This window comes from Cimex lectularius, unplaced genomic scaffold, assembly GCF_000648675.2.
Source record: "Cimex lectularius strain Harlan isolate CLEC.00 unplaced genomic scaffold, Clec_2.1 scaffold219, whole genome shotgun sequence".
In the NCBI taxonomy this organism is placed as follows: Eukaryota; Metazoa; Arthropoda; class Insecta; order Hemiptera; family Cimicidae; genus Cimex; species Cimex lectularius.
Genome location: NW_019392873.1, coordinates 467,370 through 482,824, shown reverse-complemented (window position 1 = coordinate 482,824; position 15,455 = coordinate 467,370). Strand labels below are relative to the sequence as shown.

At 33.0% G+C, this 15,455-nt stretch overlaps 1 protein-coding gene across 6 annotated transcripts in view; it reads right to left on the bottom strand.

Moving 5' to 3' along the window:
* Positions 1 to 5,585: 5,585 nt before the first annotated feature.
* Positions 5,586 to 15,455, bottom strand: part of LOC106667909 (limbic system-associated membrane protein) — a 400,209-nt gene continuing 390,339 nt past the window's right edge. For 2 of the 6 annotated variants that reach the window (XM_014396178.2, XM_024228910.1), the window contains exons 10-13: positions 11,634 to 11,871; positions 10,849 to 10,887; positions 8,261 to 8,385; positions 5,586 to 7,891 (exon numbers count right to left, since the gene is read on the bottom strand). In XM_014396178.2, coding sequence (XP_014251664.1) covers positions 8,273 to 8,385; positions 10,849 to 10,887; positions 11,634 to 11,871 — 390 coding nt within the window. In that variant the 3' untranslated portion in view covers positions 5,586 to 7,891; positions 8,261 to 8,272. The remainder of the gene's footprint in view (positions 7,892 to 8,260; positions 8,386 to 10,848; positions 10,888 to 11,633; positions 11,872 to 15,455) is intronic. The other 4 variants (XM_024228912.1, XM_024228911.1, XM_024228913.1 and 1 more) reach the window with 4 other exon arrangements.

The following is a 15,455-nucleotide window of genomic DNA, read 5'->3' as shown; positions in this document are numbered from 1 at the left end:
GTAAAATTTAAACAATGTTTATAAATCCCAGGCTCTGAAGATGATCTCAATAAAGATCGAAAGGTTGGCACGATAAAGAAAATGTTTTTCCAAAAACTACGTCACACCAGACCGCATCTCACGATCTCCAAATAATAATTTATTTGGTAAATCGGGTTATTACAACTGAGATCTAAAAAGTTGAAGTTGCATTTATAATTCTGAATAAAAACTATCGATATCGATATGGCACCTTTGACTATTGTAATTTTTAAAGTCTAACGTGTTTGGTTACTTCAATGTGAGTGTCACTTTACATTACATACGTTTCTAGATAGCACAATGGTAAGATAATTTGAAATATAAATGGCCACACAAAGCAGGGAAGTTTAAGGAAGGCTTGGTATCAAGTATAGCCACCTTGGTCTATTAATTTCCGTCTCATGAAATGACGAGACAAAAGTATAAACACTTTATCGATTTATTTGTGACAAAACAACAAAATCAGATTTATAACTCGTCAAGGTTCTAATCATTAGAACCTTTGTCGTGCTAATCATTAACTTACTTGTTACAATGTATTTTTAATACCCCTTAATGCTTTTCGTTTTACATGGGTGTACTGGATTGTATGCGATTTTTTTATAGGATTGCAGAATAAATTGGATTGGAGAAACATCGTTTAATCACGCTGCACAAACACGGTATGACTCGTTTTTGTCAGTTGGCAGAAACCGTACTGTGTAATTAATATCGTTTTGTTATTTATCTCGCCTGACAAAAAAATATCGTTGAAAAGATTTTTGTTGGCCGGAAACAGACACCATCAATTTCCGCTTGTATTTCATGTATTGTTTTATCTCAAGTTAGTCTATCAAATATAAATCAACTCATCCCAACCAGGTCGGCTCTTTTGTGACTCAAGTACACTCCGGGCGGGTTTTAATAGTACTTGACTCATTTCAGATGGCTGAAAAGATGGTCTTCTCCTAAAGACTTGCTGAGAACGTTTACTAAACAAAAGATCCAGAGCAATAAGAAGAGGAAGTTCAACTTGGGTTTTTACTAAGTGAATAAAAAATAAAAGGAAGACAGTAACTCCTAGAAGTTAATTAATATTTTGTGTTGAAAATATTTTTGAGAAAATTAATATTTTGATACTAATGATTTTGTTATAATATAATAAAGAATCAACTTTTCTTTTTACTAAATTTAGAACAATATTTATTACCTTTCTTAACTACGAACAGGAAAAATTATTGTGTTATTAAGATTTTCCTCACAAGACTCAGATTACGAACGAAATCAATTAACTATCTTTTTAAACTATCTTTCCGTTCGAAAATTGTATTTGATTGTAAAAATGCTTAATTAAAAAAAGATTAAAAAAAACAGTCGTGGTCACTATGTGTAATACTGTAAATCACTTGGTAGGCTAAAAAAGAGGCACCAAGTTCATTTTAACGATTTAGACTCGCCTGTAAGGATTTTATGAAGTTCAGGCCATTTGCCCTTCACTTCTGATAATCCATAAGTTCTTCAAGAATCAAGGTTTTTATTTTACTAAACGCATATTAAGAATTGTGTCTAAATGTGCATCGAGTAATAGAATGAATGAATCAATGTGTTTACTTAACAAAATAGAAAACCAAAAAAAGTAAATATCATACAATCCAACATGTATACATAACATTTACAACAGGAGAGGTTAAATCAACTTCCTCCCATGTAAAAAAAGCCCACTCTCTGCACTGGGTTCGAACTCGGTGCCACTTTTTTATAAACAGCACTGGTAGTATGCCACGTGTGCCGGCGTTTTTGAGAAAAGCCCATTTGTAAATATGGGACTGGAGAACTTAGCGAACGACAAAATTAGTGGAAGGGGCGTCGGTGGCCGCAACGGTTTAGGCGTTGAGCGCCGTGTCAACATATGTATTATGTAGTATATATATATATATATCTCCGGCGATTCGTTGTTGTAAACAATGGATCATACATTGTGGACTAATTTAGATAGTGTTGTTTTTGTAACAAGAGATATTGGAAACTAAAAACATTGTTCAAAAAACTGCGTTTTTCACAACTTCCTAAGAGCATTTGATCGAGCGAACATAGTGCTATGATGTGAAAACAGAGGCAAATTTTCTCATTTCAGAATTGTTTCAATTGTACGAATATATTAATTTTGATGATTAGTAATTTAGTTTTTCGTTGAATAGATAAGTAATTAATTACTCGAAATAACTGTGTATTTCTTGGAACAAACGATGGATCCCGCATTCAACGTTCAAACTCTAATCCCAGATGGAAAACATGAAGCAACATTACTTTCAAAAAGCAGACTTCACTCAAATAATATGCAATTCATTTGATGTCATTGAGAATAAGAGAATAATTTTTATGGCTTGGTTCGTTAGAACGATAAAGCCAATATCATAAAAAAACCCTGACAATTCGACTATATAAATAAAGGAGTTTTCAAGTAAAACTATATATAACTACTTATATTAATACATATGTAGTGGGTTTTTTTTATGACAAAATTTTTGTTTATCTAATTAGTGATACAGCAAGTATTATTGGACTTAAATTTTGCGGCTTCATATCTGATCTAAGCAAAACTATTTATAAAAAACAAAAGATATATGTTATGTAACAGTAATGTTATATAACAAATATGTAATATTAATGTTATAATATATATACGTATAAGATATTTATTATGTGTATAAACCAACTCTTCGTACTCAACAAACAATTTTATTTAACTATAACTGAATTGCAATAGAGAGACGTGATGATACTGAGGATGGAATGTATGAATAACCTAGATGTCTCGATGCAACTAATCTTTTATAATTTACTAATGTTATTGCAGGGGGAGAAAGCGGGACTTAATAATGCTTAACATGTTCTAGGAATAATACGTTTTATGATATTCGTACATTATTTAAGTTTTCATTACAATGATAAATATAATTTACTCGTTATTACATTTCCAGAGCATATGGTTTACATTTTTTGAATTGTTTACTATAAATATTTGTTTTTGTTTGAAGAAAATAATTGTACATGTTTTTTCATTTGTATTTTTTTACGGGGGTTCGCATCAGCAGAGGTCATATCAACCCTCAGGGTGCCGTGTTTTTGAAAAAAAGCCCATTTGTAAGTATGTCGGATTCGAATGCAGGGCCGCTGGATTCGAACCCAGGACCTTCACCTTCCAGTGATAAGCGCCGTGTCAACGCCTAAACCGTTGCGGCCACCAACCCATATACATGTTTTGATATTAAAACTTACAGGAACAATTTCCACCAACTTGTGCTATAGTAAATTGTTGGGATTGTGGGAATTTCATTTACAGGATCGATGGAGATATTTTTCAGATTAAATGTTTTAAGTGTAATTCTGACGTCTGGAAGTTGCTCAGGATGAGGTATGAGGTTGGTGTATTGTATCTGAACCGGCTTCTTATGTGAAATTGATTCGTAGGTGAATTTACTTCTGAAGGCAAGGTGCCAAGGCAGCAGCTTTAATTTGGAATACTCCTCCTGTTAGAGACCTCCCTTCCACGGAATTCAAGAATTGTATCGTCTCTGGTTCTACAAAAATGGACAAGAATTGGCTAATTTCTGCATTAAAAGTTATTAAATTAATTTGAATTACCAATTCAGTGTACGTGCATATTGGGCTGGATCCCTTCAACAAAATGTCTGCTTCGCATGATTCTTGATGAATTGAAAAAAAAAACTGTTTGGGGAAAAATACTTTGTTCTTAATACAAATATCTTTTAGAAGAATATTTCATTATTTTCGGATTGTATATTAACATATTCAACAATTGCTGATGCTCTGAAAATGTAATATAGACAAATATACTAACGAGTAATTACGTTAATCATTCTAATGTAAACTTAATTACTGTACGAATGTTATAAAATTTATCTGAGACGTTGATGAATATTTTTATAAATTGTGAATTTTAATTGATTTAGTGGAAGTTCGAACTTGTGGAGGGAGTTGTTACATCAAATTTATCTCTGTTCATGTGCCGGTTAACAATTATTCCTAGAACAAGTGTAAGAATTATTAAGTTTCTCCTCCAATGTAGCATTAATAAATTACAAAAGATTAGTTGCATCGAGTCATCAAGGTAGTTTATATTTTTCATCCTCAATATCATCACGTCTCTCTATTATAATTGAGTTATAGTTAAATAAAATTTCGATTAATTATTCTTTTTATGTAAGGTTTTAAGGTAAGGTTTGGTTGAGATAAAAAAGTCAATGTCACGAGCGGGATTCGAACCCACGACTTCGGCTAAATATGCCGAACTTGAGCTATCGTGACTTCGATCCTCTCGGATCCCAACTCACCATCTCAACCTACAACTGTTCGAATTTTCCCTCTTTTTGCCATTTTCAAATGTCGTGTGATCAGGATTCACTTCTCGGCGACTTATGAAGTGGCAACGGGGAGCTTTTAGTGAAGTGATCATTCTATTACTTATTAAATATTAATCCATTTGTGTTTTAGTGATCAATTGACCAACTTACTTCTCTTAATTAATTATTCTTTCTTTGTAAGGTTTTTTGGTTGAGATAAAAAAGTCAATGTCACGAGCGGGATTCGAACCCACAATCTTAGGCTAGATACGTCGCTGCTCTCCCTACCACTTGAGCTATCGTGACCTCGATCCACTGGGCCACTAACTTCCCACCTTTTGAATTTTCCCTCCTTTTTGCCATTTTTCAAATGTCGTGTATTCTTTTTGATTCTCGGCGACAAATGGCAAAAAGGAGGGAAGATTCGAAAGGTAGGTTAAGGTGGGAAGTTAGTGTCCGAGTGGATCGAAGTCATGATAGCCCAGTGGTAGAGCAGCGGAGTATCTAGCCAATGACTTTTTATCTCAATTAAAAACCTTAATTAATTGAAAGATATTAATTGGTCAAGCGGACCACGAAAACTATTGAATTTAATTTCAAAACGTTAGCCGTCATACCGACTGCGCCAATTAACTTTCCGTACTCTACGAAAGTTTAAAATTTTTTAATTTAAAACTGAATTAGAATAGAGAGACGTGATGATATTGAGGATGAAAACTATGAACAACCTGGATGTATATAATACAATATAAATTATAAAATAAATTAGTCATGTAACTAAAATGGCATTGTTTTGAACGTACAAGCGTGGGAGGAAACCAATTGCGATCTTAATACGACCTTTGGTTCCACGGGTCTGACACAAAACAGTTTTAAATCTCTTATCTTAAATCCAAAGATTAGGGTCACGTAAGGGTCCAATATTTTTGTGTCGGCTATCGGAGATAACTTATTTCGAAATTAGCCGAGATTATCCGCTGGAGAATTTCAACGAAATTAGTCTAGATCGTAAAGATGAGAATGTTAACATTCGGTAAGTCAGAACATTCTCATCATTTCATTTTTTGCACATTCTCTTCATATATCTGACTAATATGGATTTACAAATAAACAATTGTATATTTTAAAATGTTGTTTTTATTATTATAATAATTGTGATTTAAAAAATTGGTTTAAAATAAGCACTCTTTTTATATTTTTCATTTTATTTTCTTACTGATCATACATTTACAAAATAAATCACAAGGATTGTATTTGATATAGTAATATATTATAATATGTTTTTAAAATGTTATGTTGCAGATGTAAAACGCTATTTTGCCACAACTAACATTTTCCTTATTATTATTTTTTAAATAACACACATTTAAATTTACAAAGTTAAACACCGAAATATAATGTAGTCAAGCTCTGCATAATCTTTTAAAAAGGGAACACACTTAAAGCAATTCTTTGTACAATTAAACTTTTTTTTCGTTCTAAACACAAGAACAATACACATCAACTGATAGTTTCAAAATATCTTTATCTTCAAAGTGGCACATGCTACATTTTTCACAAAAACCCTTAACAAATTAAAATTTGAAAAAGAATCATTTCTCTTAAAAATATAGTTTTTGGTTATCAATATATTTATAACTCTTAACTTATAAGGTTGGATACAAAAATTACCATATATACACTATGGGAAAACTCCTTGATTTAAAATGCAACAAGCATATTTTTACTATATATCAGAGAAACGGATTCAAATGTTTTTATGTTCTCTTCATTACATTCAACAGTGTCAATAAGATCTTTTCTTTTTTTAAACTTTTTATTTAAATAAAATATAAATCTAAGTGTCAAGAAAGTTTTCTTAAAATATAATTGATGGGAAAATTTCCCTAATTTGTTTGGTAAAATTAATTAGATTGTTTCATCTTCTATTTTCTTTTTTATTCACATATGAAAACACGATCATTGCCGATTTAACATCATAATACACACACATAGAGATCATTTATTTTACAGTGCTATTTTAAGAAATGCGACCGAACAGCCTAGTATTTCACTTATCATTCTTAAAAGTATAACACTATAATTACTAGTCATATTTACAATTTGTTGTAACATTAAATTCAAAAATTCACACTAAATCGAAATTCTTCTATATTTTAAAATATTTCAAGAAAAATGAAGTTACAAATGCATATTGCGGTAAAAAAATCAATTCAAGTCAGTGTAGGTTTAAGATAATTCAAGCGTTAAATTTCTTAAAAAATTTCAATATGAACACCAACGAGAATATCACAAAAGATAATAGCTACATCTAATTAATACTATTACTACAAAAACACCATAATATTTAAACGATTACTTTTTATAAAACTAACTGTTACTAACATATTACAATATCGAAAGAATTGTAAAATGTGAACATACTTCTTAGTACAGTGCTCAATTAAATATGTGAACAGTATAAAATGAATAAAAAAGTATTTAATTCACGCTGTGAACAAAATTGGAAAGTGTTGTCATTGAGAAAGGAATAATGATTTAAATTATATTTCAATTTTTTTAAAATTTAAAAACGTCTAAAAAAACAAATAATTAATAATTGACCAAAATCACATTCTCGCTTTTATGTACAACGTGGGTTAAATGACAAATTCTTTATTGAAATACAAGGAATTCGGCCGCATCATTCACAATGTGTATTCGTCTGTATAGTTACATTTATTTCTCACTTAGGCGAATCTTTATATTTTCTTTCTTATTTACATTTTTATATAAGAAAAACCCGAACGAGTGCTCTTTTTATGACATTTTGTGAAAATTATTAAATTGCAGTTTACGGAAAAAATTTTGCTTATTTTTTCATCAAAAAGTCTTTTTTTTTAAATATAAAAGATAGAAAAGAAGAACTGACTAATTTTGAACGGCCAACTATGACTAGAAAGTTTTCCCGTTCAAATAGGAATTATTTACAATTATTTTTTTCTCTTAAGCCGAAACTTGGTTAGTCATTTTCATTTTTAACACATAATTTTTTTTATAGATTTTATTTTTTCTATTAGAAATTATACAAATATTATCAGGGTAGGATTTGCGGTTTCTTGCCGCAATCCTTGTTAAAGTCCATCTAAGGGTTTGTATTAAGATCATAATAAGTGAAAAGTTTCTTTATTACTATGAATTCACAGCAAGGTCTAGAAAATGGACGAAGGGTTTAGAAATTACTCCACATCTTAATCAATTACATTTATACAAGCAAATAAAAAAAATGTTACAGTCGAAAGTCCGTTAGAAATAAAACGCGAATAACATGACGATTGATCCATTTTCGCACTTTCGTACAAAGCACTTTTTATACAAAAGTTTAGATAGTCTTTTATATTCCGTTTTCTTCCTGTTTATTATATATTTGGATTGAAAGGGGTGACTGTCTTTATCTCTACACAATGTGGATTAGTTGGTTGTCAAAGTCGTACGTTTCAGGAGTAATGTGGTCTGCCGAGGGTTGTTCTAATCTTCTTTTCCATCAACTAAAAACAAATAATTCCAAATGAGTTAGAAAATCAGCTATGGGTATTTTCGTTTTAATTTGTGACGGTCATTTTAAAATTATTAGCCTTCTTGTTGTGACTTTTACATTCCATGAATTATATAATTATAAGGATTATGTGAGAAGGATAACAGTAATTTTTTATCAGACATTATGAACATTATTATATTTATAATATAGCCGAGTAGTTGTTTTACTTTTTATTTGAACGATTTCATGCACTCTGTAATACGAATGATCACAAAGAAAGGGTGTAAAATTATATTTCATGGATTTGTAAATACTGTTTCAATCAAGCTGTTACGTAAGCAGTCTACATGTTTTAGTGCTGTGTGTGGGGAAAAATCACCTGTATATTTTTTTAGAACCATCTGTCCGCCAGGATCAACAGCAACATCGCGATGAAGAGAACATCGACAGTTCGCTGTGATGCAGTGCCGAACGCCTTCACTCCCATGTCTCGCATTTCTGGTTCTGCGTAAAAAGATGATCGATTAAGAAAATAAAAATTAAAAATTGATAGAATATAGAAAATGCGAACTCGCAAATCACAACCTTTAAGAATGAGCTAATATCAAAACCAGTGCAAAATTCCAACGCCCAACACCTCACGTGCTTAATTGTTTGGGTAGTTTGTACATTTGGTTTTCAGTTTATTTAACTATTGCAAGAAACCATTTATTTAGCAAATACAATTAACTTCAATTGATGTTTGAAACTGTTAGAATACAATGTAGCATTTTTTATTGATTATTGATTACTGATTTATATAAGCTCAAATTTGCACATGCATATACCGTGTTGAGGATATCACTTCTCGCAGTCCACCGGCATTTCCAACTTTTGTAATTTTCAATAAATAACCGGCAGGATCGAGGATACCCACCTCGGGTGATGGCAGTACGAGGTCAGACCTAGGCCTAACCCGTCCGCCACCGAGGATGGGCTCAAGGTGCTTTCAATAGGTAGGTCATTTCAACACCCAACACCATACGTTTCTAAATCCAAACCCATTCACTTTCACTCACTCTTACATACATTATTTACATGTTATATATATTTCAACTACGTGGTTATATGTACCCTCAAAGTGCCGGTGTTTTTGAAAAAAACAAAACAAAAAACCATTTGTAAGTGTGTCGGGTTTGATTCTAAGGCCACATATTCGTTCAATAAACGTTTGGATTTTACAATATTCAGATCGATCAACACAGATAAAAAATTCAGCGTTTAGCCAAACAAGCAAAGCAAGCCGGGAACACACCCGATGCAACGCTACAGACGCTACCCGACGCCTTGCCAGGTTTTGGTAGGGTGTGCACATCTATACGACGTCAAGCGCACGCCACGTAGTCACACAGCGTGTATCACAATCGCAACGCCTCTTTTGTTCTTAATGCATTATTTTGAGCAAAATCATGTAATAAATTGTTATTTAAATTTTATGAGCACAACCAAGCAATAAATTGTTCGTTAAATTTAATTGTTTTAAATAAAGTTATTCCGGTGTTTCGATAAATTTTCTGCGTAACCATCATAATTAAATAATTTTTATAAAAACTCAAGAATTTTTGATCTTTGATCTTTTGGTTTATATTAAAATAAGAACGGTGTAATTAATATAACGACAAAATTACATAAACATAGTTTGAAATAAACTACAAAAAATATGAGTGTCCTTTGGCGCTACTCGACGAAAATGGTGTATTAGCAAAACCATGAAATAAATTGTTAGTTAAATTTTATGAGCAAAATCGTGCAATAAATTGTTAGTTAAATTCATCATATCAAAAAATGATATTCCGGTGTTTTGATAAATTTTTTACCAAACCATTAAAAGTAATTTTTTAAAATAAAAACTAATGAATTTTTGATCTGGGTTAATTTGGTTTATATTAAAATAAGAACGGTGTAATTAATATAACGACAAAATTACATAAACATAGTTTGAAATAAACTACAAAAAATATGAGTGTCCTGTTTGGCGCTACTCGACGAAAATGGTGTATTAGCAAAACCATGAAATAAATTGTTAGTTAAATTTTATGAGCAAAATCGTGCAATAAATTGTTAGTTAAATTCATCATATCAAAAAATGATATTCCGGTGTTTTGATAAATTTTTTACCAAACCATTAAAAGTAATTTTTTAAAATAAAAACTAATGAATTTTTGATCTGGGTTAATTTGGTTTATATTAAAATTAGTATGTTGTAATTAATATAACGACAATAATACATGTAGTTTGAATAAAAATATGAGTGTCCGGTTCTTTTGTCTAAGACTGTACTCGATGCTACCCAACGAAAATCTGGACAATGGGGAAGGCAGGGCGTAGAGTAGGGTAGCGTTGCGTTGCATCGGGCAGATGTGCACGGGGGTAATACAACCTTATGGAAAATTGGACTTTGGATTTGCGTCGGGTAGCACGGGCAGCGTCGCATAGAGTTGCATCGGGAAGCGTTCCCCGCTTAAGCAGGCGTAAGGCTGTGAAACACAGTAATTCTGTACGTAGCATAAAATTGCTTAATTATACGCTTTTCTTTCGTAAACTCCAATTAAATTTGTTTGCAAACTTTTAAATCCAATTTGAAAAGAAACGTAAAAGTTTGATATTCATCGTATTTTAATTCTAATCCAAAAATAAGTCAGCCATACAGAAAAAAGTGCACTGTTATAATTATAGAAATGTGAAGTAGGCGTTAGAAAAACAGAAAAGAGAGCATTGATGCAAAAAAGCTGGTTTCTTAACGACATGCATGTTAAAGCAAAAACAAGTAGAACGAAACGGAACAACGCAAACTAAATATAAATTCAGAATGATAGAGAGAGAGAGAGAGAGAGAGAGAGAAAAGAGAGAGTGTGAGAGAGGAAACACAAAACCAGATGAAACCCTTCTAAAGAGTTACTTCGTGTCTCTTCGGGAATGGCGACTGACCTGATAAAACTGCGGGTGAAGAGGGAGGCTCAATATCACCTGGTGGAAAAAAACGAAAAAATAGCCAGTAGGTCAAACAGTCAGAAATGTATGAAAAAAAACATAATTTGAACAGAAAATAAATATAAATAGAGATGATTTCGTATGACATCGCAGGAAGGGTAGGTAAATTATGTTTGTATTTAATTGTACGAAGAGTAAGTCATTTGTAGACACGGCAGGTTTTTTCTGCACAGCCGAATGAAATGTTATTATTTTATAGCAGATAAACTTATGCAAAAAATTAATAGTTTATAAGGCCGGTTTAACGAAGCAAGAAGCGTTTACATTTTGCTGAGACATTAAGCGATTTGGGCCATATTTCATGCGGAAATCTTGCACTTTCTCCACGGCTGGTTTTCAAACTGGATGAACAGGGTCTTTTGCAGCTTATGCCGCATTGTCTTTCATTTGGCCTCATCGGATTATAAGATACGCGCATCTGCTTTCGGGAGATTGGTTAATGCAATTGCTTTTCAGTTAAGAGAAGGAATCGATCATGCATACGCGCCATTGCTTTATAATCGCATTATTTGTATATTAAAAAGGGCGGGAGTGATTTACTTGTACAATGAAACAGTATAATTATGATGGAGGATAGGGCCTTTACGAAATCAACGACCAAACAAAAACGTAAATAAATAAAGAAGCGAGTTTAGGGTAATAAATACGAAACAGGAAAAATATTCGAGGATCGGTCAGTTGCAAGACCATCAACATTGAAAGAGAGGGAAATGTAAACTGACCTGGGTACTGACCTATTCCCTTCGTGACAAAAAGGAAGTCCTCCGACATCTGGCTCCATCCGAATCTGTTCTTAGCTTGCACTCTGGCTTCGTACTGCACCGCCGGTTCGAGTCCTCGGATCATGTACGACATGTGTTGAGTGTAGTGTCCACTCGGCATGTTTGGTAAGATGACATCGTTCCAATCACCCCTCTGGAGTCCGTTGTATCCATACTGCCCGTGTGTCTCGTTCTCCTGCTGTCAACAGACAATCATATTTGTACATTTGATTTAAAAAATAACTTCATAGAGTTCGTGTTCCGATTGACCGAATAACTTTTTTCAATTAATTAATCTTTATGTAAGGTATTGGTTGAGATAGAAAAGTCAGCGTCACGAGCGGGATTCGAACCCACGACCTTTGGCTAAATACGCCGCTGCTCTATCACTTGAGCTATCGTGACTTCGATGCACTCGGACTCTAACTTCCCATCTCAACCCCATCTTTCGAATTTTCCGTCCTTTTGCCATTTTTCAAATGTCGTGTAATCTATTCGATTCTAGGCGACAAATGAAAAGGTCACGGAGAGCTTTCGTGAAGATATATTATTACTATTAAGATTACTATTAAATTCATTAGAGTGCGTGGTTCGTTGACCGAATAACTTTTTTCAATTAATTAATCTTTATGTAAGGTATTGGTTGGGATAAAAAATAAAGTTTTATTAACGCGGAAATGGATTAGGTATAATAGATAACATTTTTAACAACTTTTGTCTGGTTTTTAAAATTTTTTAAAATGACCTAGAACTGTGAACCAAAATTGTGTTCTAAATCTTCACATAAAAGGACCCGAAACCACCTTTTATCTTTGCCCTAAGATAGCTGACATTGTAAAGAACAAATGAGTTATCATCCACATAAATAAATTCACTGAATCTAGAATTTTGGGAATCTTTAGTGGTTTTCTCTTGAGGAAACCTAAAAGTACAGAGCTTCAGAAACATTTATTTTGTTTTATTTGTTTTATTCAATTGTATATTCGCCACACCGGTTCAGACCAATATATTTGATTGACGTAAGATTTGATCAAATTTACGTACCCCACAATAGATGACAACGGTCCTGGGCCATTCTGCCTTTTCATGAAATATTAATTATAATTATGTACATTTTTGTTGAAATAATGACTTCTGAAACAATAATAATAACCCACAAACGATTGGGTGTTACATCTTTACTAGGGAGACGAAAAATAATTTTTAAGTGATACCAATGATGAATAAGCTTACTACTTAATAATAATAAACTTTGACAAAAATTTTTAATTTCGAAAAATCGTGTATAACAAATTGAATATTGCAAGTTGTTTAAGCCAAGGATTAAAAATATAAATTAAACTAGCCGTTGTAATGTAGACACCAATTTCCGCCCGCCAGAAAATTCCAATAAGGAAAAATAATTCAACGACTTCCTCCAAGCGCCGGGAATTTCGATTATTCCTATCCTAATTCTTGCGGTGAGGACCCATGAAATGTCCTTCAAGCAAGCTTACAAGAGTTCATTCAACTGATCATCATAAAATATCTCATGTGGAAATAGCTCATAAAAAATCATTACTTCACTTCAAAGCTGTATGTACAATGAGGGTAAGTTTTATTACACACAATCTAATACAATTGGAATAAAAGGGAAGTCGAAATGAGAAGTTTGTGGCATGGGCGATCGAAGTCACGGAAACTCAAATTGTAGAGCATCGGGGTATTTATTCAAAGATATGAGTTCGAATCCCGACTTTGACACAAACTGTTTCATTTCGAAAAATCGTGTATAATAAATTGAATATTGCAAGTCGAGCCAAGGATTAAACATATAAATGAAACTAGCCGTTGAAACGTAGACACCAACTTCCGCCCGTCAGAAAATTCCAATAAGGAAAAATAATTCAACCTCTTCCTCCAAGCGCCCGGAATTTCGATTGTTCGTATCCTAATTCTTGCGGATGAGAACCCATGAAAATTCCTTCCAATGGTTTGAGCGGGTTATTCAGATGAAACACAAGAGGGAACCGGATGGGAAATACTTTTCGCTGAACTTAGCGCAAGAGAAAACGAAAGACTTTAGAGATCAACCAAGGGAGGAAACGGAGCGGAATTGAAGGGAAAACACAGGAGTTGAAATCCGACAAACAAGCCGAAATTATCTGACACTTGTCGGTTAAACGATTAACTAAAAATTAATGGTTTTGGCGAACTCATAGGTTTTCAAATAATTAAAATTTAATTTATTTAAAAGTAAAATAAAAAAAAAACTTCGGATGTAAAACAAGCACCATAAGAAATTAACAAGTGAATCTTTTAATCGTGTTGTTTTGCATTGTAAAAGAAAACTTCACCATGTTAACATGCTTTGTACTTTATGGTATAATTGTATTTAACATTGAAGTAAAAGTACATTGTTGTAATCCTTGCCATAAAAGACCAGTGGTTTTGGAACGGGTCATACATGTCTCCATTGGACGATCATTGAATGTCGACGTGTGCCGAAAGACAGTGAGGCCAGAAAGACTTTACTCGGGGTGATCAAAATCTTTAATCTGACTAAATGGAAACGTCCATTTTGCATAATGCCGGCCCGACCTTATCCTCAGTGTGAGCTATGCTGTGTAGACTGTGTTTTATTACGTTCTCTAGAGCTAAGCCGACACGTTCACCAGCTCATTCTGGACATGATCCACATGATGATTTTATGGAAAACCCTTTTTGTTGAGCCTAGTTTTGAGCTACTAGTAAAATTTTCAATCAACCTGGATAAAAATTTATACTAGTAGAATTTGTTGCCTGTCTGCAAATCATTCAGCAGTTACAGCAGAAACGTATACAATTTGTGCAATATTTTAAAAATAGTTTACCTGTCTATTCAAACATTTTGCAATAGCTTTTTTTGGGGGGGTTATATTTTTAAAATAGTTTCTTTCTATCTGATTGACTATTTTAAGTTTGTAAGATGTTTTCTTCTCATAATAGATCCGTTAAATTATTAGCACAATATTATATACTTGTAAATCACTTTGCAAAATACTTTTTTCATGTTATAACTATTTTTTAGTAAGGAGGCGTTAAGCTCTTCTGTATAACAGAATGTAAGGATAAGAAATTATATGATGTTAGTAACAATATCCATCAAATAGTTAACTTCCTTAACTAAAAACATAAAATAGTAATTAGTGGCATATAAGGAACAACTTCTTCTGACAACTCCGTCTCAAATCCCATTTTTCCTTGCCGTTACTTGCTCCTCTACTTTTGTTGCTTCGGGCTTTATTAAGAGGACGTGTTTAACATCTAACTGTTCGTTCCCAGAAACGCCATTATTTAGTTTCTCTCTCTCTCTCTCTCTCTCTCTCTCTCTCTCTCTCTCTCTCTCTCTTTTCCATACTGTTATGGAGTACTCGATATTCCCCCATCTACCTGTTCCCTATAATAAACTAATCTAGATTGGGGTCAATGGGGTATTTTTATAAAATTTCCGCTATAAGCCCAAGTCTTACACACAACCTGAGAGGCGATGGAGAAGCTACTTCGCCATCAGCCCCTCCCCATTCACACAAATACATACATTCACTCATACAAGACACAGAAACACAAAACATAACTTTAGTTCTATATACAATAAAAAAATACCAATTCTTTAAAAGCGAAATAGAAGACCCTGAAACTAGCTGCTTTGTCCGAGAACCCTCTTTAAATCTGGCGGCATGCCTACTCGCGCCTTATAGGGAGCCAAGGCACGACACGCTTCGACTATGTAGGACACAACGAAGAACCTTTATCAGCATAACG